The following is a 26,130-nucleotide window of genomic DNA, read 5'->3' on the forward strand; positions in this document are numbered from 1 at the left end:
TCACATCAATCTTCCAAAGAGCATCTTATCCAGACCCTGGCGAACACACCTAGCCTGCACATCCCTGAATACTACGGACAATTTAGCATGGCCAATCCACCTGACCTGCACATCTTTGGACTGTGTGAGGAAACCAGAGCACCCGGAGGGAACACACGCAGACACGGGGAGAACAGTCAGTCGCCTGAGTGTGGAATCGAATTGGTGAGGCAGTAGTGCTAACCATGAGCCACTATGCTGCCCCGATAATTAAAGAGGGTTTGACTTGGTTTTGTAAGTATGGGGGCCAGGAGGGCTTTAGGCAGAGGAATGGTAGTTTGATGGAACTCCTATTAGATCTGAGGTAAGTAAGGAGTGTTCTGCAGGCTAATGCTTACTTTGCTGATATAGCTGATTGTCTTAGAAGGTGTGGGCACATGGGCAGAGAGCTCAGGCACATTGGAACTGTCCTGACTTACTGAGTGGATAATATGCCAGTGATTCCATGGTGGTCTGCGGGGACTGATCTCACCTCATGAGTTTGCTGTTGTTCTTTCAGGCCCTCATAGCTGCCAGCAACATCAATCATCAGTGTCTCCTCCATCCTCTTCAGAAACTGTTTCCAATGCTCACACTTCTGACTGAAGCTCTCCTCTTGCAGTGTAACAGCCTGCAGTTTACTGAAATCATTGATCATTTGGAAGAAATAATCAGCATTTCAAACTCAAGATTGCAACAACAAGTTACATTCATATAGCAGCTTTATAGTAATAAGATTTCACAACGCACTTCACAGCATTATCAAACAGAATCTGACAGCTGCATAAGGAGATCTTAAGGCAGGTATCCAGATGTTTGGTCAAAGGGGTGGGTTTTTTGGAGTGTCTTAGAGGGACAATGTGAGGAAAAGAGATGTGAGGGAGGAAATGTCAGATAGTGGGGCCCAGGCCATGGCCAGCAACAGCAGACAGATGCCAGGATTACAGGAGGGCAGATATTTCACAGGATTTGGAGATGGAAGGGATTATAGTCAGAGGGAGGGGAGAGGCTATGGAGGGATATGAAAACAAGGATGTGAATTTTAAAATCAAGGAGTTGCTTAACTGGAAGTCAACATAGATCCATAAAACCATAAGAAATAGGAACATTTTCCCTGACATATTTGGAATATTGCATGTAGTTCTGGTCACCACACTACCAGTGGCTGTGGAGAGTGTACAGAAACAGTTTACCAGGATGTTGCCTGTTTTGGTGGGTATTGGCTATGAGGAGAGATTGGACAAACAATTTGTCCAATGCCAAGGATTAGGGGCGATCTGATAGCAATTTACAAAATTATGAGAAGCGCAATAGAATGGATTTCCACCCCAGGGTAGAAATGTTAATTACTAGAGAACATAGGAGGAAGGTAAAATGGGGATAGTTTAAAGGAGATGTGAGAGGCAGGGTTTTTTTTTTACACAGAGGGTGGTAGGTGCCTGGAATGCACTGCCAGGGGAGATGTGGGGGCAGATACAACACCAAGGTTTAAAAGGTACCTGGACAGATACATGAATAAGCAAGGAATAGACTATGGACAATTGTTAGTTTAGATATGCATCGCGTATTAGTGCAGTCTTGATGGGCCGAAGGGCCTGTACCTGCGCTGATCTGACATTGCCCACGTCCACTTTCTGCCCTTTCCCCATAACCTTGGACTCTCCAACAGATCAAAAATCTGAGCTGTCCCCTCAGCTGTCTGTGGCAAAGAGTTCCAAAGTACCACAACCACACGAGAGAAGACATTCCTTCTCATCTCACTCTTAAATGTGCACCCCTTTATTCAGAGTTTATACCCTCTGGTGCTAGACTCTCCCATGAGGCAAAACATCCTCTCAGCATTGATTCTGTCAAGCCCCTTAAGAATACAAAATGTTTCAATGAGATCACCTCACATTCTTCAAAACACCAATGAGTAAAGTCACCACCTGTTTAACTTTTGTTCATAAGGCAATCTCACCATACACCAGGGATTATTCTAGTGAATTTTCCAATTAACTGTGCTCAGTAGTCCAGATGTGATCTCATACTCCAACCCCTTTGAAATAAGGGCCAACTTTCTGCTAACCTGTTACCCCTATGTACTAGCTTTCTGTGTTTCATGTACAAGTTCCCCAAGTCCCTTTGTGGCAGCTTTCTATAATTTTTCTCAATTTAAATATTCTCACAAAATGAACAACTTCGCATTTTTCTACATTATACTGCTTTTGACAATGTTTAGCCAACATACTTAACCCATCAAAATTACAAACTAAAATTACACAACACCAGGTTATAATCCAACTGTTTTATTTGGAGGCACTAGCTTTCAAAGTGCTGTTTCTTCATCAGGTGGTTGTCAAGTCGCACACAGAAACACATTCCCCCCCTCCCCCACACGCGCGCGCGCGCACACACACACACACACACTAAGATTTGCATAAGGGTTAATGATTTAAAGGCTCCAACACAGCTAACATAAAATTTCAATATAGTTGAAAATGCGTTGCTGGTTAAAGCACAGCAGGTCAGGCAGCATCCAAGGAATAGGGAATTCGACGTTTCGGGCATAAGCCCTTCAACGTCGAATTTCCTATTCCTTGGATGCTGCCTGACCTGCTGTGCTTTAACCAGCAACGCATTTCCAACTGTGATCTCCAGCATCTGCAGACCTCATTTTTTTTACCCTAAAATTTCAATATAGCCCATTTTGAGTTGAGGAGACACCTATGCTAATAAATCTGTAAATAAAAAGCTTTAACAATGGCTTAAACACCGAAAAGGCTTGTAAAGAGACACAGCAAGACCATACCGAGGTGTGAAAATACGAAGTTAATTACAATCTATATTAATGACTTGGATGAGGAACGTGAATGTATTATAGCCAAGTTTGTGAATGACACAAAAATAATTGGGAAGGCAAGTGGTGAGGATAACACAGAGTCTGCAGAGGGATACAGACAGGTTTAACAAAGGGGAAATAACCTGGTAAGTGGAATATAGTGTGGAGAATTGGGAGATTACGCATTCTGGCCGGATGAATTGGGGAGCTGAATATTATTCAAGTGGGTAAAGCCTGCAGAAAACTACAGAAGAGAGAGATTTGCATGTCCTCGTGCATGAAACATTAAAAAGCCAGCATCCAAGTTCAGTGGGTAATAGGGAAGGCAAGTGGAATATTGGCCTTCATTTCAAAGGGAATCAAGTATAAAAATTAGGAACTTTTGCTAAAATTACCAGGCACTAATCAGACCACAGCTGGAACAGTGAGAATACTATTGGTTCCTTTATCCACAGAGAGATAGTTCACATTGGAGGCAGATCAGGAAAGCCTGTTACAGCTGGTACTGGGTACTGATGGACGGTTTCTGATGAGAGATTGAGCAGGTGAGACGTGTACTCATTACAGTTTTGGAGAGTGAGAGGAGACCTTATTGAAACATACAAGATTCTGAGGGACTTGACAGGGCACACTCTCAGAAAAAGGGTTCACACATTTAAGAGAGAGATGAGGAGGAATTTCTTCTCGGAGAGGGGAGTGAATCTGTGGCATTCTTTAACCATACAGGGCTGGGTCATTAAGTATATTCAAGGCTGAGAGAGACATATTTGGAATCAGTGACGGAATCAAGGGTTAGGGAGAAAAAGCAGGAAAGTGAAGTTAAGAAATATCAGGTCAACCATGATCTCATTGGATAATGGAGCAGGCTTGATGGGCTGAATGGCCTACATCTGCTTCTGCAGATTATCATCCTGGTGAAAGTTTTCTGCATATCATAAGACTCATGGCTCCAGAATTCAAACCAGTTGACTCTTAATTGCCCTCTGAAAGGGCCAAGTGAGCTGTTGATTCAAGGGCAGTTAGGGGCGTACTGGGCTTGCCAATGATACCCACAACCCAGCAATAAAGAAATCCAATGGCCGATTTGTAGGCGCACATGTGGGGGCAGTCCGCAGAGTCATTGTTTTGGGGGATAGGGCTGGCGCACGTGTGAGTGAGTGAGTGAGAGTGAGGAGTGAGTGAGAGAGTGTGTGTGTGTGTGAGTGTGAGTGTGAGTGTGTATGTCAGGGGAGTGGGGGGGGGATGTTCCTCGCCCAGGGATCCTCACCCTCCCATCAGCTTCCTGGACCATTTCACAATTCTCTGCAGGTGCTTTCAGAACACAACCCTTTTTGTTCCAGCTCACACTGTGGTGAATCTGTGCGACAGGGCCAGCTGGTTGACGGTGATGTTACCTGCAGCGGTCCAGAGCGGTTGCTCGAGCCAGTTGCCATCGCCGGGTCAGGGCCTGAACCTTGGTGTAATCCAGGCCATCGATTGGCAGCTGGCCGCTGAGACGGTTCAGAGTTTCCAGGTGCAGCGAGCTGCTGCTCAATCTCAGCAGCTGACCCTGTAACACAGACACAGTTAGGAGGAGGTGGGCTATACACCGGCAATCAAGGGACCCAAGGAATGCTTTCAGAACTCAGGTTCAAATCCCGCTGCAGAAGGTGGTGAAATTTGAATTCAATAACAATCTGGGATTAAGGGTCTAGTGATGACCATGAAACTATTGCCAATTGTCAGGAAAGACCCATCTGGGTCACTAATGACCTCTAGGGAAGGAAACTGCCATCCTTACCTGGTCTGGCCTACATGTGACTCCAGACCCACAGCAATGGGATTGACTCCCCTCTGGGTAATTAGTGATGGGCAATAAATGCTGGTCTAGCCAGTGACAGCTAGATCCTGTCAATAAATTTTAAAACAAAGCCACACTTGAGCATGAGAGGGTTGGGTGGCACGATGTGAGACTGATTACAGTCACTTTGGACCAGCCTCAGACAGCTTCTAGGGAGAGGGATAGAGTTGGATACAAGGAAACAGAATTTGTAGAGAGGCACTGAAATCAACGGCTTTGTCTTTCCCAATAGGAAATCACTGCTCATCCAGCTCTGGACTTTGGGAGGAGCAGTCGGATAATTGGATAGTGAAGGAGCAGGAGTGCCAGTGGGGAGGTAGAGTTGGGAGTCATCAGTGTACAGTGAAAACTAACTCAGTGCTTTCAGATGATGCTGCCAAGGGGCAGTATGGAGATGAGAGTTAGGAGGGGATTGAGGGACATGGCAGATAATAGTGTGGGGCAGGATGGACAGCCATTGTGGGAGATGCCCAGTATGCTGAAACTTCAGTGAGGTTGAATTGAGAAAGGGTACACGCGCACACGTACAGATGCAGACACGCAGACACACAGATGTGCGTGCACAGACACAGACAGACACACAGACAGACACACAGACATATACACAGAGACAGACACCGAGACAGACAGACACCGAGACAGACAGGCAGACACACACAGACAGGCAGACACACACAGACAGGCAGACACACACAGACAGGCAGACACACAGACAGGCAGACACACACAGACCTTCAATATCTCGAGGCAGGAAGCTTCCGGTTCCTCAGGGCTGGAACCATTTGATTTCAGAACTTCCTCAGATTCATTCAGTAGAGTCTCCAGGGCATGTAAACACTGCTGGAATTCCTCGTGCTGCTCTATCAAGCCCTGTGACACCATACATCACAGAAAGAGAGTGATTCACTGGTTAGTCACACAGCTGCAGCAATACTACAGTAACTCAGCCAGTAACAGCAGTCTCACTCAGCCTGCGACTGGCCTCAGCAGAGAGCAAAACACTGTTTCTAATAAACAGGAGCAGAGAGCGAAAACGAGAGAGAGAGAGAGAGAGAGAGAGAGCATGAGGAGTGAGAAAGAGATTGAGTGCAAACTGCAGAAAGCTACAGCACAGAGGGATTTGGATTCCACATGCATGAAACATGAAAAAGCTAGCATCCAAGTTCAGTGGGTAATTAAAAAAGCAAATGGAATGTTGGCATTCAATTCAAAGGCAATGGAATATATAAACTATACAAGGACACGCCAGGCCTCCGTGGGAATACTGTGGACAGTTCTGGACATCCTTTCTAACGAAAGATATACCAGAACGAAAACAGAAAGCATTGACAAAACTCAGCAGGTCTCGTAGCATCTTCAGGAAGAAAGTAGAGTTACCAGTTCAAGTCCAGTGACTCCATCTTGCATCAGAAAGACAGCCTTGCATTAGAGACAGTGCAGGGGAAGTTCACTCAGCTGATCCCAGGAGTGAAGAGGAGAGGTTGGAGTAGGTTGTGCAGTATCATTGGAGTTTCGAAGAATGGGAGGTGACCTTATTGAAACATACAAGGTTCTGAAAGAACTTGTCAGGGTAGACGTAGAAAGATTGTCTTCTCTCGTGGGAGAGTCTCAGACCAGAGGGCAACATCTCAGAATAAAGGGTCAGACATCTCAGACAGAGATGAGGAGGAATTTATTCTCTCCGGGGGGAGTGAATCTGTGGAATTCTTTCCCACAGAGGGCTGTCGAGGCTAGGGCTTTCAGGATATTCAAGGCTGACACAGAGAGTTTTCATCAGTAATGAAATCAAGTCTGATGGAGAAAAGGCAGAAAAATTGACTTAATGGCGGAATAGACTTGATGGGCTGAATGGTTTACTTCTGCTCCTGAATCACATGGAGATAGAGAGAGACAGACAGACAGACACACACACAGAGAGAGAGAGAGAGAGACAGACAGACAGACAGAGAGACACAGAGAGAGAGAGAGCAACAGAGACAGAGAGAGAGAGACAGACAGACAGACAGACAGAGAGACAGACAGAAAGAGAGAGAGACAGACAGAAAGAGAGACAGACAGACAGAGAGAGAGAGAGAGAGAAACAGACAGAGAGAGAGAGAGAGGATGCACATAGGAGCGAGCAAGAGTGAGGTTGGAAGCTTAGAGCTGGAACAAACAGAGTTGTTATCTCTGGTTTGTTACTCAAGCGAAGTAAGAAATAGGGAGAGAGAGGAGTTGATGATGTGGCTCCCGGGATGGTGCAGGAAGGAGGGTTTTGGATTCTTGGATAATTGGGGCTCTTTCTGGAGTAGGTGGGACATCTACAAACAGGATGGTCTTCACCTGAACCAGAGGGGTACCAATATCCTGGGGCGGGGGGTGAGATTTGGTAATGCTCTTCGGGTGGGTTTAAACTAATTCAGCAGGGGGATGGGAACCGAAATTGTAGTTCATGTATACGGGAGGATGAGAGTAGTGAGGTCAGAACTAAGATTTCAACATCGCAAGAAGGCACCAGCAGGCAGGAAGGTGGTTTGAAGTGTGTCTACATCAGTGCCAGGAGCATCCAGAATAAGGTGGTGAACTTACAGCATGGGTTGGTATCTGGGACTTCGATGTTGTGGCCATTTTGGAGACATGGACAGAGCAGGGACAGGAATGGTTGTGGCAGGTTCCAGGGTTTAGATGTTTCAGTCAGAACAGAGAAAATGGTAAAAGAGGGGGAGGTGTGGCATTGTTAGTCAAGGATAGTATTACGGTTGCAGAAAGGACATTTGTAGACTCGTCTACTGAGGTAGTATGGGCTGAGGTTAGAAACAGGAGAGGTCACCCTGTTGGGAGTTTTCTATAGGTCTCTGAATAGTTCCAGAGATGTCAAGGATAGGATAGCAAAGATAATTCTCGATACGAGTGAGAGTGACAGGGTCGTTGTTATGGGAGACTTCAACTTCCCAAATATTGACAGGGAATACTATAGTTCAAGTGCTTTAGATGAGTCAGTTTTGTCCAATGTGCAGGAGAGTTTCCTGACACAACATGTAGACAGGTCAACAAGGGGCAAGGCCACATTAGATTTGGTACTGGGTAATGAACCAGGCCAGGTGTAAGATTTGGAAGTAAGTGAGCACTTTGGTGGTAGTGACCACAATTTGATTATATTTACTTTAGTGATGGAAATGGATAGGTATATACCGCAGGGCAAGAGTTATAGCTGGGGGAAAGGCAATTACGATACGATTAGGCAAGATTTTGGATATATAGGATGGGGAAGGATACTGCAGGGGATGGACACAATTGAAATCTGGAACTTATCCAAGGAACAGCTACTGTGGGTCCTTGATAAGAATGTACATATCAGGCAGGGAGGAAGTGGTCAAGCGAGGGAACCATGGTTTACTAAAGAAATTGAATCACTTGTCAAGAGGAAGTAGGAGGCTTGTGTTAGGATGAGATGTGAAGGCTCAGTTAGGGCGCTTGAGAGTTACAAGTTAGCTAGGAAAGACCTAAAGAGAGAGCTAAGAGCCAGGAGGGGACCTGAAAAGTCTTTGGCAGGTAGGATCAAGGAAAACCCTAAAGCTTTCTATCAGTATATCAGGAATAAAAAAATGAATAGAGCCAGTCAAGGACAGTAGTGGGAAGTTGTGCGTGGGGTCCGAGGAAATAGGGGAAGCGCTAAATGAATACTTTTTATCAATATTCACACTGGAAAAAGACAATGTTGTCAAGGAGAATACTGAGATACAGCCCACTAGACTAGATGGGATTGAGGTTCATAGGAGGAGGTGTTAGCTATTCTGGAAAGTGTGAAAATGTAAGTCTCCTGAGCCGGATGGGATTTATCCCAGGATTCTCTGTGAAGCCAGGGAGGAGATTGCCGAGCATTTGGCTTTGGCCTTTAGGTCGTCATTGTCTACAGGAATAGTGCCAGAAGTCAGGAGGATAGCAAATGTTGTTCCCTTGTTCAAGAAGATAGAGACAACCCTGGTTATTATAGACCAGTGAGCCTTACTTCGGTTGTGGGTAAAATGTTGGAAAGGGTTATAAGAGATAGGATTTATAATCATCTCGAAAGGAATAAGTTGATTAGGGATAGTCAATGCAGTTTCGAGACGGGTAGGTCGTGCCTCACAAATCCAATTGAGTTCTTTGAGGTGGTGACCAAATAGGTGGGTGAGGGTAAAGTGGTTGATGTGGTGTATATGGATTTCAGAGTCTAGATTAGAGTGGTGCTGGAAAAACACGGCAGGTCAGGCAGCATCCGAGAAGCAGGAAAATCGACGTTTCGGGCAAAAGCCCGAAAGAAGACAGAGTGGTGGTTGATGGGAAATATTCATCCTGGAGTTCAGTTACTAGTGGTGTACCGCAAGGATCTGTTTTGGGTCCACAGCTGTTTGTCATTTATATCAATGACCGGGATGAGGTCAGAGAAGGATGGGTTAGCACATCTTTGGATAACACTAAGGTCAGTAGAGTTGTGGATAGTGATGAAGGATATTATAGGTTGCAGAGAGAGAGAGAGAGAGACAGGGAGAAACAGACAGAGATACAGACAATGCAACAGAGACAAAAAGATGTAAAATCTCTGTTGCAGAGAGACATAGATAAGCTGCAGAGCTGGGCTGAGGGGTGGCAAATGGAGTTTAATGCGGAAACGTGTGAGGTGATTCACTTTGGAAGGAGCAACAGGAATGCAAAGTACTGGGCTAATGGTAAGATCCTGGGTATGTAGACGAGCAGAGAGATCTCCGTGTACATAGATCCCTGAAAGTTGCCACCCAGGTTGATAGGGTTGTTGAGAAGGCAGAGGGTTTGTTAGCCTTATTAGTAGAGGGATTGAGTTTTGGAACCATGAGATAATGCTGCAGCTGTACAAAACTCTGGTGCAGCCACATTTGGTGTATTGCATACAGTTCTGATCACCACATTGTAGGCAGGACGTGGAAGCTTTGGAAAGGGTTCAAAGATTTATTAGGTTGTTGTCTTATGAGGAAAGGCTGAGGGACTTGAGGTTGTTTTAGTTAGAGGGAAGAAGGTTGAAAGATGACTTAATTAAGACATATAAGATAATTAGAGGGTTAGATAGGGAGGACAGTTGGAGCCCTTTTCCACGGATGGTGATGGCTAGCACAAGGGGGCATAGCTTTAAATTGAGGGGTGATAGAGATAGGACAGATATCAGGGGTAGGTTCTTTACTCAGTAGTAGGGGCATAGAACACCCTGCCTGCAACAGTAGTAGACTCGCCAACTTTAAGGGCATTTAAATGGACATTTGCTAGGCATATGGACGAGACAGGAACAGTGTAGGTTAGATGGGCTTCAGATTGGTTTCACAGGACGGCACAACATCGAGGGCCGAAGGGCCTGGACTGTGCTGGTATGTTCTATGTTCTAGAATGAGATAATCAGAGAGAGAAAGAGAGAGAGAGAAAGAGAGAGAGAGAGACAGAGATACAGACAATGCAACAGAGACAAAAAGATGCAAAATCTCCGTCGAATGTAAGTCTGAGAGGAATGTATTATAGAGTCATAGTGTCATACAGAACAGAAACAGACCCTTGGGACCAACTCGCCCACATCGACCACATTTGTCAAATTAATCTCGTCTATATGCCAACACTTGGCTCATATCCCTCCAAACCCTTCCTATTCATATACCCATCCAGATGCCTTTTAAATGCTGTAATTGTACCAGCCTCCACCACTTCCTCTGGCAGCTCATTCCATACACATACCATCCTCTGTGTGAAAAAGTTACACTTTAGGTCCCTTTTAAATCTTTCCCCCCCTCTCCCTGTGAGGCAATTGGACTCTCCCACCTCAGGGAAAAGACCTTGTCTATTTACTCTATCCATGTCCCTCATGATTTTATAAACCTCTATAAGGTCACCCCTCAGCCTCCAACACTCCAGGGAAAACAGCCCCAGCCTGTTCAGCCTCTCCCTTAGTTCAAACCCGCCAACCCTGGCAACATCCTTGTAAGTCCTTTCTGAGTTAAGTCCAGGGTTAGTTGAACAGTGACGTATTTTCTTAGTTACTCAAGGAATATGCAAAGTCTTTAATAGTCTCACATTTCCTGCATAAATAATTACGTTACTGCAGCAAAACTGTCCAAAATCTCTGAGTTAAATGGATACTTTTGGGTGGGTTCCAATGTCAGGGAAATGCCTAACAGAACCTCCAATTTCCCATGTAATTCCTTTGCAGTCTGACACAGCAGAGACACTGTAAGATCTCCATGTATAACTCCCGTCTACATGACCGAAATATGACCAGAATATGGAGTCGTAATCTCTTTCAGAAAAGAAGCCTTCCAGGGGAAGTCGGTGATTCTAAAACAGCATTTGCCTGTAGGGTATCGCTGAGCGGACTACTGCTGAGCAGGTGCTACTTGATGACACTGTTGGTGACATCTTCCATCACCTTACGTTTAAGAGCTTAAAGTTACATTTGGTATTGTATGGAATATATAATGCCATATATATTGGTGTGTTGCAGTGTGGTATAGAATAGCTGTATTGGACACAGCTTCCTCTTCTGTGTCAGCGTTACCTGAATTTCTGGAATCTTCATGGACAGGGACGCCTCCAGGTGGGACACCCTTCCCAACAGATTGTGACGATTTGACTGAAGTGCTGCAGACGAGGAAGGATCTACCTGTCGACTCAATTCATCAGCAGCGACACATAGCTGGGACACCTCCTCGCAGACAGAACCGAGCTCACTGAGCGATTCCTTTCAACAAATCGTTCAAAAACATCAATGAGAATCCAACACAAACAGATACTTTCAGCTGTTGGAAATGTAGCACCGGACATCAGCAGGACAGGGCGATGTGTTCCCCAGGGGTGGGGAGGGGCAATGTGCACTCAGGGCGGGGAGTCTGTACCCAGGGAGGGGGGGCTGCATGTACTGTGGGGGTGCAGTGTGTGAGGGGGGGACAGGAGAGGGGGCAGTGTGGGTGAGAGGGACGGGGAGATGGCAGTGTAGGGGGGGGAAGGGGAGAGGGAAGGAGCAGTGTGGGGGAGGGGGACTGGGAGGGGGACCGTGAGGGGGCAGTGTGGGGGATTGTGGTGGGGGCAGTGTGGGGGAGGGGGCAGTGTAGGGGGAAAGGGGAGGGGGCAGTGTGGGGCAGTGGGGAGGGGAGGGGGCAGGGGAGGGAGCAGTGTGGGTAAGGGGCAGTGTGGGGGAGGGGGACAGGAAAAGTGTAGTTTGGGGGAGGGGGTAGTTTGGGGGAGGGGGCAGTGTGGAGGAGAGGGCAGTGTGGGGCGAGGGGGGGTGGGGAGGGGGACGGGGAGGGGCAGCGTGGGGAGGGGAGGGGGACAGGGAGGGAATGGGGAGGGGGTCGGGGAGGGGGCAGTGTGTTTTGCGTGGTACAGGGTGGGGCAGCGTGGGGGAGGGGAGGGGGCCGTGGATGGGGTCGGGGAGGGGGTCGGGGAGGGGGCAGTGTGTTGAGAGTGGCACAGGGCGGGGGCAGCGTGGGGGAGGGGGTCACGGTGGGGTCGGGGAGGGGACGGGAAGGGGGCAGTGTGTTGAGAGTGGCACAGGGCGGGGGCAGCGTGGGGGAGGGGGTCGCGGTGGGGTCGGGGAGGGGACGGGAAGGGGGCAGGTTTCCTTCACTGAAGGACATTGATGAAGCCCAAGGCTCTTTGGGACATTTCCCCAGCACCACGCTCACTGAGAGTGTCCCTCACAACTCAGGCTTTTCAATACAGAACTTCAGTTCTCCAGCCCTGGCCCACGGGGCTCTGTAGTTCCTCTTTGCTGGGTTGTTCGGTGAAGGAACTGAGCCACGTCTGTACCAGCGGCAGGTAAACACACCTCTCGTACAGATTGCAGAACTCCAGCTGACAACTAAATCACAGAAAATGTTCCACTGAGTTGGGAAGGTGTTGGTGCAGTGCTGACCTGTGTCTCTGTCAGGCGGGATCGCAGTTTCTCCAGGTGACTGTCCTCCGGAGTGATCTCAGTCAGCAGGCGGTGACAGTGCTCCTCACACCCCCGCAGCCTGGCCGAGGTACGATGGGAATGATCAGCAAACCGCTGCCAGAGCTGGCCCAGAGTCCGGCACGAACGAAGCTGCTCTGTAATCTCCTGCTGAACACGGATCCACCTGAAATGACAGAACCAGCTCATCCAAACATCCCAATTTCAGGCATCAGACAGGGAGAGACACAAGCTTTCATCACTGTTGGGCACATCATTTATAGCCTCCCTCCCATTCCCCAACCTTAACACCCCTCCCTCTCGTGAAGGGGCTGACCCTCACTGGGGTACGGGGTCCCCCTCCCTCTCGTGAAGGGGCTGACCCTCACTGGGATACAGGGTCTCCCTCCCTCTCCTGAAGGGGCTGACTCTCACTGGGGTACGGGATCTCCCTCCCTCTCCTGAAGGTGCTGACCCTCACTGGGGTACGGGGTCTCCCTCCCTCTCCTGAAGGGGCTGAGTCTCACTGGGGTATGGGGACCCCCTCCCTCTCCTGAAGGGGCTGACTCTCACTGGGGTACGGGGTCTCCCTCCCTCTCCTGAAGGGGCTGACCCTCACTGGGGTACGGGGACTCCCTCCCTCTCCTGAAGGGGCTGACCCTCACTGGAGTACGGGGTCCCCCTCCTTCTCCTGAAGGGGCTGACCCTCATGGAGTACGGGGTCCCCCTCCCTCTCCTGAAGGGGCTGACTCTCACTGGGATATGGGGTCCCTCTCGCTCTCCTGAAGGGGCTGACTCTCACTGGGGTATGGGGTCTCCCTCGCAGTTCTGAAGGGGCTGTCTCCATTTGCCAGAGCAGCGAGGAGAGGAGCAGAGCTGAAGCGAGGGCCGCCAGGAAGGGTGAGTTTTCCCGCATTATAAGGGACTTACTCGGGAGTCGGGCCTCCATTTGCCGAGTGGTGCAAGGGAGGAGCAAAGGACTTCTGTGAAGTCATCTATCTGAGTGATTGTGTTACCTGAAATACTACTTGGATAGTGTCTCCACCCATCCTCCTCCTCTAACCAAAAAAAAGGTTCTGTGCGTCAGATTGGTAAGGTAACGAGTTTATTTTTTCAACAGACTCTTTGGGAATGTAGAATAGTGCGAATGGAAGTTAGGGCAGTTGAACGTTCCTCCTGTAGAATATGGGAGGTAAGGGTCACCACTAGTGTCCCTGCGGACTACATCTGCGGGAAGTGAACCCAACTCCAGCTCCTCGAAAACCACGTTAGGGAACTGGAGCGGGATGAACTTCGGATCATTCGGGAGGCAGAGGGGGTTATTGAGAGGAGTTACAGGAAGGTAGTCACACCTCAGGTACAAGGAAAAGGCAGACGGGTTACAGTCAGGGGACGGAAAGGGAACCGGCAGGCAGTGTAGGGATCCCCTGTGGCCATTCCCCTCAACAATAAGTATACTGTTTAGATATGGTTGGGGGGGAATGACTTACCGGGGGAAAGCAATGGGGCACAGGACTCTGGCACAGAGTCTGTCCTTGCTGCTCAGAAGGGAAAGGGGAAGAGGAGCAGAGCAGTAGTCATTGGGGACTCCATAGTTAGGGGGACAGAGAGGAGGTTCTGTGGGGACGAGAGAGACTCACGGTTGGTGTGTTGCCTCCCAGGTGCCAGGGTTTGTGATGTCTCTGATCGTGTTTTTGGGATCCGTGAGGGGGAGGGGAAGCAGCCCCAAGTCATGGTCCACATAGGCACCAACGACATAGGTAGGAAGAGAGATGGGGGTTTAAGGCAGATATTCAGGGAGCTAGGATGGAAGCTTAGAGCTAGGGCGAATAGAGTTGTTGTCTCTGGTTTGTTGCCCGTGCCGTGTGCTAGTGAGGCGAGGAATAGGGAGAGAGAGGAGTTGAACACAGTGGCTACAGGGATGGTGCAGGAGGGAGGGTTTTGGATTCTTGGATAATTGGGGCTCTTTCTGGGGTAGGTGGGACCTCTACAAGCAGGATGGTCTTCATCTGAACCAGAGGGGTACCAATATCCTGGGGGGGGGGAAATTCGCTAAGGTTATTGGGATGGGTTTAAACTAATCCAGCAGGGGGATGGGAACCAAAGTTGTAGTTCAAGTATAGACAACGTTGAGAACAGCGAGGTCTGAAATCAAGTTTCAGGGATGCAAGATGGCACCGGCAAGCAAGAAGGTGGTTTGAAGTGTGTCTACTTCAACGCCAGGAGCAACCGGAATAAGGTAGGTGAACCTGCAGCATGGGTTGGTACCTGGGACTTCGATGTTGTGGCCATTTCGGAGACTTGGATAGAGAAGGGACAGGAATGGTTGTTGTAGATTCCGGGATTTAGATGTTTCAGTAAGAGCAGAGAAGATGGTAAAAGAGAGGGGAGGTGTGGCATTGTTGGTCAAGGACAGTATTACAGTTGCAGAAAGGATGTTTGGGGACTCGTCAACTGAGGTAGTATGGGCTAAAGTTAGAAACAGGAAAGGAGAGGTCACCCTGTTGGGAGTTTTCTATATGCCTCCGAATAGTTCCAGAGATGTAGAGGAAAGGATAGCAAAGATGATTCTCGATAGGAGTGAGAGAGACAGGATAGTTGTCAGGGGGTCTTCAACTTTCCAAATAGTGACTGGGAACACTATAGTACGAGTACTATAGATGAGTCAGTTTTTGTCCAGTGTGTGCAGGAGGGCTTCCTGACATAGTATGTAGACAGGCCAACAAGGGGCGAAGCCACATTAGATTTGGTATTGGGTAATGAACCCGGCCAGGTGTTAGACTTGGAAGTAGGTGAGCACTTTGGTGATAGCGATCACAATTCTGTTTTGTTTACTTTATTGATAGAAAGGGATAGGTGTATACCACTGGGCAAGAGTTACAGCTCGGGGAAAGACAATTACGATGCGATCAGGCAAGATATAGGAAGCATAGGATGGGGAAGGAAACTGTAGGAGATGAGCACATTAGAAATGTGGAGCTTATTCAAGGAAAAGCTCCTGTGTGTCCTAGATAAGTATGTACCTGTCAGGCAGGGAGAAAGCTGTAGAGCACGGGAGACGTGGTTTACGAAGGAAGTGGAATCTCTGGTCAAGTGGAAGAAGAAGGCTTATGTTAGGATGAGATGTGAAGGCTCAGTTAGGGCGCTTGAGGGTTACAATGTAGCCAGGAAAGACCTAAAGAGAGAGCTCAGAAGAGCCAGGAGGAGGCATGAGAAGTTGTTGGGGGATAGGATCAGGGTAAACCCTAGGGCATTCTATAGGTATTTAAGGAATAAAAGAATGACGAGAGGTAAGATTAGGGCCAATCAAGGATAGTCATGGGAAGTTGTGTGTGGAGTCAGAGGAGATAGAGGAAGCACTTAAATGAATATTTTTCAACAGTATTCACTCGAGAAAACGACAATGTTGTCGAGGAAATTACTGAGATACAGGCTGCTAGACTAGGTGGGATTGAGGTTCACAAGGAAAAGTATTAGAAATCCTGCAGAGTGTGAAATTAAATAAGTCCCCTGGGCCGGATGGGATCTATCCTAGGATCCTCTGGGAAGCCAGGGAGGAGATTGCCGAGCCTTTGGCATTGATCTTTAAATCGTCATTGTCTACAGGAATAGTGCCAGGAGACTGGAGGATAGCAAATGTGGTTCCCCTATTTAAGAAGGGGAGTAGAGACAACCCAGATAATTATAGACTAATGAGCCTTACTTCAGTTGTGGGTAAAGTGATGGAAAAGGTTATAAGAGATAGGATTTATGATCATCTAGAAAAGAATAATTTAATTAGAGATAGTCAGCACAGTTCTGCGAAGGGTAGGTCGTGCCTCACAAACTTTATTGAGTTCTTTGAGAAGGTGACCAAACAGGTAGATGAGAGTAAACCGGTTGATGTGGTGTATATGGATTTCAGCAAGGCGTTCGATAAGGTTCCCCACAGTAGGCTATTGTTCAAAATGTGGAGGTATGGGATTGTGGGAGATATAGCAGTTTGGATCAGTAATTGGCTTGCTGAAAGAAGACAGAGGGTGGTGGTTGATGGGAAATGTTCATCTTGGTGTCCAGTTACTAGTGGTGTACTGCAAGGGTCGGTGTTGGGTCCACTGCTGTTTGTCATTTTTATAAACGACCTGAATGAGGGCGTAGAAGGGTGGGTTAGTAAATTTGCAGATGTCACTAAGGTCAGTGGATTGTGGATAGTGACAAAAGACATTGTAGGTTACAGAGAGACATAGATAAGCTGCAGAGCTGGGCTGAGAGGTGGCAAATGGAGTTTAATGCGGACAAATGTGAGGTGATTCACTTTGGTCGGAGTAACCGGAATGTAAAGTACTGGGCTAATGGTAAGATTCTTGGTAGTGTAGATGAGCAGAGAGATCTCAGTGTCCATGTACACAGATCCTTGAAAGTTGCCACCCAGGTTGACAGGGTTGTTAAGAAGGTATACAGTGTTTTACTTTTTATTAATAGAGGGATCAAGTTCCGGGACCATGAGGTTATGCTACAGCTGTACAAAACTCTAGTGCGGCCCCAGTTGGAGTATTGTGTACAGTTCTGGTCACCGCATTATAAGAAGGATGTGGAAGCTTTGGAAAGGGTGCAGAGGAGATTTACTGGGATGTTGCCTGGTATGGAGGAAAGGTCTTACGAGGAAAGGCTGAGGGACTTGAGGTTGTTTTCATTGGAGAGAAGAAGGTTGAGAGGTGACTTAATAGAGACATATAAGATAATCAGAGGGTTAGATCGGGTGGACAGGGAGAGCCTTTTTCCAAATATGGTGACAGCGAGCACGAGGGGCCATAGCTTTAAATTGAGGGGTGATAGATATAGGACAGATGTCAGAGGTAGTTTCTTTACTCAGAGAGTAGTAAGGGTATGGAATGCTTTGCCTGTAACGGTAGTAGATTCGCTAACTTTAGGTACATTTAAGTCGTCATTGGACAAACATATGGACGTACATGGAATAGTGTAGGTTAGATGGGCTTCAGATTGGTATGACAGGTCAGCACAACATCGAGGGCTGAAGGGCCTGTACTGCGCTGTAATGTTCTATGACTGTCACTGGGGTACAGGGTCTCCCTCCCTCTCTTGAAGGGGCTGATTCTCACTGGGAAGTATTCAAGTCGATATCTGCTCTATCTGAAACGTATCTGGGTGGAGGATTCCCATGTCATTGTGCAGACAGAGGAAGGTTAACCCAGCCCAGGCAGTGGCACTGTGTTAGTCTGTCTCGGGTCGCTAAAGGGCAGTACGGTTTGCTGAAAGCATGCACTGAAGGAAGCACAGGGTGAGCTGCAATAGTTGGCACTGACGCTGGTTCATACCCACTGTGGGTGTCCTCACATCTCTTGTCCAGTTGTTGTGCTAGTGCAGGACAGCATTCCTGCTTCAGTCTTTGCGAAACCTCCTGGAATTTCGTCCAGCTCTCCTCACCACCCTCCAGTGTGACCTGCAGAGCCTGCCAACAGCAAGACAAGAAAATGTGACCTCCATCTGCTCGTCTGAGACACGATCACAGCAGGGTGTGCTAAGATCAACACGGCCTCGGGTTGTGTTGTATGTGGAATGGCCAGGTGATTTTCTCAAGAAAGTTGCGTGTTTACATTTTCTTGTCCTGTACGTGCTCGAAGGGACTGTTCCTGCCGTGTGTGTGTATCTGTGTGTGTGTGTGTGTGTGTGTGTGTGTGTGTCTGTGTGTGTGTGTGTATCTGTGTGTGTGTGTGTGTGTCTGTGTGTGTGTGTATCTGTGTGTGTGTGTCTGTGTGTGTCTGTGTGTGTGTCTGTGCGTCTGTGTGTGTGTGTGTATCTGTGTGTCTGTGTGTGTGTGTGTGTCTGTGTGTGTGTGTGTCTGTGTGTGTGTGTGTGTGTGTGTGTGTCTGTCTGTGTGTGTGTGTCTGTGTGTCTGTGTGTGTCTGTGTGTGTCTGTGTGGGGCCTGTCAGGGTACTGTCCAGTTTCCAGGGAATGTGGACTGAGATCCCGGCCTCAACCACTAAATAATGTATTTTTTCAAACATTGAAATAATTTAGTTGGAAAAGAATTCTGTGAGAGTTTCATTCTCAGTCAGTAGAAGTTTGCAATAGAGAGGGAGGCCTTTTGTTCCATTAAGTCTGGACTACCTCTTTGAAACAGCCACCTAATTTGTCCCAGTTGCTTCTCTTTACTCCAAGGCTCTGCATTTACAAGTATTTCTCCCATTCCCAGTTTGAAAAGTTTTATTGACTTTTCGCTCTGTTACATGAAGATGCCATTGCCAAATCTTCAAAACTTTAGGATAAAATAATTCTCATTTCTTTTGCTGATTTCTCTGAGTCATACAGTACAGGAACGGACCCTTCGGCCTAACCAGTCCATGCTGAACGTAATCCCAAACTAGTCCCACCTGCCTGCTCCTGGCCCATACCCCTCCAAACCTTTCCTATTCATGAGCTTATCCAAATGTCCTCTAAACATTGTAACTGGACCCAAGTCCACCACTTCCTCTGTAAGTTCATTCCACACACAAACCACCCTCTGTATAAAATAGTTGTCTCATGTCTTTCTTTTTTAAACATTTCTCAAGTTAAAAATATACCCTTAGCCTTCAAATCCCCCACCTTAGGGAAAAGACATCTACTATCCACCTTATCTATCCTCAGCTTGGCTCCATGTAGAAACACAGAGTTACTCCTTCCTCTACCAACACCTCTCAGGACTCTGAACACCTTGCATTAATTCTCCAAGGAGAACAGCTTCTCCGCTTTACGATATGTGAAGCCACTCATTCCCATTCCCATTCCCATTCCAGTAAATCCCCTCCGAACCCTCATCGATCCTTCTCAAAGTGCAGCCACTCAAGAGTTCATGAGTAATTCCTAAAAGTGGATCCAAACTTCTACCTGAGAGAAAGTAGGCACCTGTAAGCTCTCCAGCTGAATCTTGACAGATTCCAGTGAACTGTAGAGAGGTGTGCAGTGCTCCAAGGAGTAGCGAGCCCTCACAATGTTCCCGTTGACTTGATGATACGAGTCCTGGTACAGTGCCCACAGCTGCAGCCGGCTGGTGAGAATGGACTGAACCTGGTTCACCTACAGACCACACAGGAACAGCATCAGTTATAATAAGCCCAACCATGTTACTGGGGCTGGACTCCAATAGCTCTATTACAGACCCAGCCCCACCAACAGACTTCCAAATCAATCCTCCCCCAAAACACAACTCAGTTCTGGTGTACCTCAGTGTCCAGGTGGCTCAGAGAGTCCTGTAGTTGGTCCAGTTTTTGGGTGATGCTGGTTGGTGTTTCTGGGACACTGTTCTCTATCATTCCGGGAACTGTCTGTCGCAACATTTCCAACTCCGTCTCCTTCACCTTCAGGCACTTTCCGATTTCCTGGAGACACAGTGAGATCTCCATCAAATGCCAGCTTCCACATACACGATACTGTCTCACCTCTCGGTTGTATGATTTGTCATAATAGCACTCACATCAAATCGCTCAATTAGATTCTAGTCTGTAACCCCTTCCCGGGTATCTGTTATTCTGTATATAAACCACCCCGAAACCCCTCGATTAGATTCCAGTCTGTAACCCCTTCCCGGGTATCTGTTATTCTGTATATAAACCACTCCGAACCCCTCGATTAGATTCCAGTCTGTAACTCCCTCCCGGGTATCTGTTATTCTGTATATAAACCACCCTGAACCCCTCGATTAGATTCCAGTCTGTAACTCCCTCCCGGGTATCTGTTATTCTGTATATAAATCCACCCTGAACCCCTCGATTAGATTCCAGTCTGTAACTCCCTCCCGGGTATCTGTTATTCTGTATATAAACCACCCTGAACCCCTCGATTAGATTCCAGTCTGTAACTCCCTCCCGGAGTATCTGTTATTCTGTATATAAACCACCCTGAACCCCTCAATTAGATTCCAGTCTGTAACTCCCTCCCGGGTATCTGTTATTCTGTATATAAACCACCCTGAACCCCTCGATTAGATTCCAGTCTGTAACTCCCTCCCGGGTATCTGTTATTCTGTATATAAATCCACCCTGAACCCCTCAATTAGATTCCAGTCTGTAACTCCCTCCCGGGTGTCTGTTATTCTGTATATAAACCCCATGGACCTCCTTGATTAGATTCCAGTCTGTAACTCATTCCCGGGTGTCTGTTATTCTGTATATAAACCACCCTGATCCCCTCGATTAGATTCCAGTCTGTAACTCCCTCCCAGGTATCTGTTATTCTGTATATAAACACCCTGAACCCCTTGATTAGATTCCAGTCTGTAACTCCCTCCCGGATATCTGTTACTCTGTATATAAACCCCATGGACCTCCTCGATTAGATTCCAAATGAACATGACATCCTCAAGGTTAGTTCTTGGGACTAGGTTAATGTATTTGTTTGAATATAGTGAAACAGTGAGGAGGTGGCAGAGAACAAGCCTGAAGAATGTATTTGCAGCTGACGTTGGAAGGAACAGCTGAGAGGCTGACTGATCAGAGTGCTATGGTTGGAGTTGGACCCTCCGTTACCTGGCAGTCAGTCAGTGCCTTTCCTAGCGCTGTCTGGCTGCAGGCTTCCCGATTCTTCCTGAGCCGGTCCTGCTGCACATCCAGCCAACTACTCAGGGACATCACACTGCGGTCGCTTTCTGTCCACGATTCCAGCTGTGCCTCCAAGAGCAGGATCTGCAGCAGAATCGGGAGGATACAAATCAGACACAAGGTCATACAACAGATACCCATCCCTCTGCCCAGCACCCCGACATGAAGGACACGGTCTAACCAGACCGATGAGGAAGCTTCACCAATTATTCCAGGCTGATGTTTGGGAGTTCGGGCGATTCCAGTTTGAACTGTGACAAGACCGTTCCTTTAACAAGGTTATAGAAAAGTACAGCACAGAACAGGCCCTTCGGCCCACGATGTTGTGCCAAGGTTTAATCCCAATGTAAAATATAGTAACTTAACCTACACACCCTTCAACTCACTGCTATCCACGTGCATGTCCAGCAGTCACTTAAATGTCCCCAATGACTCTGCTTCCACCACCACCGCTGGCAACACATTCCATACATTCACAACTCTCTGTGTAAAGAACCTGCCTCTGACATCTCCTTATACCTTCCTCCTAATATCTTCAAACTATGACTCCTCGTACCAGTCAGTCCTGCCCTGGAGAAAAGTCCCTGGCTATTGACTCTATCTATTCCTCTCATTATTTTGTACACCTCGATCAGGTCTCCTCTCTTCCTCCTCTCAAGAGAAAGGTCTGAGCTTATTCAACCTTTCTTCATAAGGCAAGCCCTCCAGTCAGGCAGCATTCTAGTAAATCTTCTTTGAACCCTCTCCACATCTTTCCTACAGTAGGGTGACCAGAACTGGACACAATATTCCAAGCGTAGTCCAGGGTCTTGTAGAGCTGCAGCACAACCTCACAGCTCTTAAACTCAATCTCCCTGTTAATGAAAACCAAAACAGCATATGCTTTCAAGGACCACTCCCTTCGTGACTCCCTCGTCAGATCCACACCCCCCACCAACCCAACCTCCACCCCCGGCACCTTCCCCTGCAACCGCAGGAAATGTAAAACTTGCGCCCACACCTCCACACTCACTTCCCTCCAAGGCCCCAAGGGATCCTTCCATATCCACCACAAGTTCACCTGTACCTCCACACACATCATCTATTGCATCCGCTGCACTCGATGTGGCCTCCTCTATATTGGTGAGACAGGCCGCTTACTTGCGGAACGCTTCAGAGAACACCTCAGGGACGCCCGGACCAACCAACCCAACCACTTTAACTCTTCCTCCCACTCCACCGAGGACATGCAGGTCCTTGGACTCCTCCACCGGCAGAACATAACAACACGACGGCTGGAGGAGGAGCGCCTCATCTTCCGCCTGGGAACCCTCCAACCACAAGGTATGAATTCAGATTTCTCCAGTTTCCTCATTTCCCCTCCCCCCACCTTGTCTCAGTCGGTTCCCTCAACTCAGCACCGCCCTCCTAACCTGCAATCCTCTTCCTGACCTCTCCGCCCCCACCCCACTCCGGCCTATCACCCTCACCTTGACCTCCTTCCACCTATCCCACCTCCATCGCCCCTCCCCCAAGTCCCTCCTCCCTACCTTTTATCTTAGCCTGCTTGGCTACTCTCTCTCATTCCTGATGAAGGGCTTATGCTCGAAACGTCGAATTCTCTATTCCTGAGATGCTACCTGGCCTGCTGTGCTTTGACCAGCAACACATTTTCAGCTATGCTTTCTGAACAACCCTATCCACTTGGGTGGCAACTTTGAGGGATCTATGCACTTGCACACCCAGATCCCTCTGTTCCCCCACACTGCCAAGAATCCTGTCTTTAATCCGATATTCAGCATTCAAGTTTGACCTTCGAAAATGCATCACTTCACATTTATCCGGGATGAACTCCATCTGCCATTTCTCAGCCCAGCTCTGCATCCTGTCTATGTCGCGCTGCAGCCTGCAATAGCCCTCGATACTATTAACGGTACCTCCAACCTTTGTGTCATCTGCAAATTTATTGACCCACCCCACAACCTCCTCATCCAAGTCATTTATAAAAACTACAAAGAGCAGAGGCCCAAGAACAGAGCCCTGAGGGACCCCATTCAACACTGACCTCCAGGCAGAATACTTTCCATCTACAACCACCTTCTGTCTACTGTCAGCCAGCCAATTCTGAATCCAGACAGCCAAATCTCCCTGTATCATATAATTCCCGACTTTATGAATGAGCCTACCATGGGGAACCTTATCAAATGCATTGCTGAAGTCCATATACACCACATCCACTGCTCGACCTTCATCGACCTGTCTCGTCACCACCTCAAAGAACTCAATAAGATTTGTGAGGCCTGACCCGCCCCTCACAAAGCCATGCTAACTGCCTTTAATTACACTATGCTTTGCCAAATAGTCATAATTCTTTTCAAAACTTTGCTGACCACAGACGTAAGACTGACAAGGTTATGTTGTCCTTGGCCTTGTTTATCAAGCGGGGTTATAAAGGCAGGTGTTCTGATATGTCTGGGCTTATCGTCTTGGAGAAGCTATTAAGTTTTAAAAACACAACAATGATAGGGGAGTGACCAGTTCTCCCAGTTTCAGGGTCTGGTTTGGGTTTAGCAGTCAGGCTGTTTTGCAGCTGTGGGTCAGATTGTAGCTGGGAACCCAGAGAGGTCCCTGCACCCAAACAAGCAGCTGCACACTGACCCTCACTCTCTGTCTGCAATCTCTCCTGGAAGAACCTGGGTTGGATTTTACCTTGTTGCTAAGAGGGTGTTTATGGGATGTTGCAGGGATTTGGATTAGCTCTTGGTTAAATTGTGTCTTCAGAAAGGTTCTGTTATTCTATATTCTGTTATCTTTTGTTTATGTATAAATAAATTCCATTTTATTTAAAACTGAACGGTTGGGCCAGCTGCATCACTCCGGGAATACCTGCGTTACATCTGATTAAAACAATTAGCAAAGTCATGGTCCGAGTCACTTTCCTGAAATGTTTTGAAGGGGTCTACCCTGGTTAATCTCAGAACACACTGCAATTCCCACACACTCTGCTTAACCAGGTCTGAGACACACAGACACACACACCCACCAACACACAGACACACACCCACCCACACACAGACACATAGACACACCGACACAGACACAGACACACACATCCACCCACAGACACACACACCCGACACACAGACACCCACCCACTGACACACAGACAAATATATACACACAGACACACACCCACCGACACACAGACACACACACCTAACGACACACACCGACACACAGACACACACACCCACCGATACATAGACACAAACCCACTGACACACAGACACACTCATACACCCACTGACACAGACACACACACCCACCGACACACACACCCACCGACACACACACCCACACACCCACCGACACACAGACACACACACCCACCGAGACACAGACACACACACCCACCGACACATACACCCACTGACACAGACAAACACACCCACCGACACACACACCCACCGACACACACATCCACACACCCACCAACACACACACCCACCGACACACAGACACACACACCCACCGACACACACATACACACAGACACACACCTACCGACACACAGACACACACCCACCAACACACAGACACACACATACACACAGACACACACAGACACACACACCCACTGACACACAGACACACACACACACCCACCGACACAGAAACAGACACACACACCCACACCCGACACATAGACACACACCCACTGATACACAGACACACACATACACACAGACACACACACACCCACCGACACATAGACACAAACCCACTGACACACAAACACAAACCCTCCGACACAGACACACACATACACACAGACACACACACCTACCGACACACAGACACACACACACACACACACACACCCACCGACACAGACACAGACACACACACCCACACCCGACACATAGACACACACCCACTGATACACAGACACACACATACACACACCCACCGACACATAGACACAAACCCACTGACACACAAACACAAACCCACCGACACAGACACACACATACACACAGACTCACACCCACTGACACACAGACACACACAGACACACGCACCCACCGACACACAGACACACGCACCCACCAACACAGACACCCACCGACACAGACACACACACCCACCGACACATAGACACAAACCCACTGACACACAGACACAAACCCACCGACACACACATACACACACACACACCGACACACAGACACACACACCCACCGACACACAGACACACACGTAGACACACACTCATACACCCACTGACACAGACACACACATACACACACCCACCGACACACACAGACACATACTCAAACCCACTGATACAGAGACACACACCCACTAACACACAGACACACACACCCACTGACACTGTGACACACACACCCACAGACACAGTGACACACACACACTCACTGACACAGTGACACCCACCCACACATACACAGACACACACCCACTGACCAAAAACAGAGACACACACCCAACCACACAGAGACACCCACCCACACATACACAGACACACACACCCACCCACACAGACACACACACACACCCACCCACACAGACACACACACACACACCCACCCACACGTACACACATAGACACACCTTCCTGTTCAGAAATTGGGTCAGTCTCTGCCACTGAAAGTTCAGAGCGCCCAGACTCTCCGCAAACTCTGTCCTCTCGTAACGATCACCCTCCACGTCCTGACTGCTCATCTGAAGCACCGACTGATTCACAAAATCCACCATCAGCTGCCTGCAGTTCACCTCCAGCTGGTAACCCTACAGAGGGGAGAGGAGATAATCAGTGTACAGAGACCGCCCTGATCCTGGCTAACCAGCAGAACACTGTCCCAGTGTCAACAACCTCACTGTCACCCCGACCTCCATAAGACACAGAAGCAGAAAATAGGCCATTCAGCCCATCAGGATTGCTCTGCCATTCAAACATGGCTGATACGT

General features: G+C 48.1%; 1 protein-coding gene across 4 annotated transcripts in view; it reads right to left on the bottom strand.

Annotated features, from left to right (window-relative positions):
* Positions 1–26,130, bottom strand: part of LOC132818445 (nesprin-2-like) — a 311,316-nt gene that overhangs the window by 101,110 nt on the left and 184,076 nt on the right. For all 4 annotated transcript variants that reach the window (XM_060829512.1, XM_060829513.1, XM_060829511.1 and 1 more), the window contains 10 exons: positions 25,774–25,950; positions 21,088–21,243; positions 19,786–19,941; positions 19,469–19,639; positions 17,898–18,031; positions 12,565–12,769; positions 11,209–11,391; positions 5,412–5,549; positions 4,234–4,388; positions 512–659 (listed from right to left, as the gene is read on the bottom strand). In XM_060829512.1, the coding sequence (XP_060685495.1) occupies positions 512–659; positions 4,234–4,388; positions 5,412–5,549; positions 11,209–11,391; positions 12,565–12,769; positions 17,898–18,031; positions 19,469–19,639; positions 19,786–19,941; positions 21,088–21,243; positions 25,774–25,950 (1,623 nt within the window). The remainder of the gene's footprint in view (positions 1–511; positions 660–4,233; positions 4,389–5,411; positions 5,550–11,208; positions 11,392–12,564; positions 12,770–17,897; positions 18,032–19,468; positions 19,640–19,785; positions 19,942–21,087; positions 21,244–25,773; positions 25,951–26,130) is intronic.

The sequence above is a fragment of the Hemiscyllium ocellatum genome, chromosome 8, assembly GCF_020745735.1.
Source record: "Hemiscyllium ocellatum isolate sHemOce1 chromosome 8, sHemOce1.pat.X.cur, whole genome shotgun sequence".
NCBI classification, from domain to species: domain Eukaryota; kingdom Metazoa; phylum Chordata; class Chondrichthyes; order Orectolobiformes; family Hemiscylliidae; genus Hemiscyllium; species Hemiscyllium ocellatum.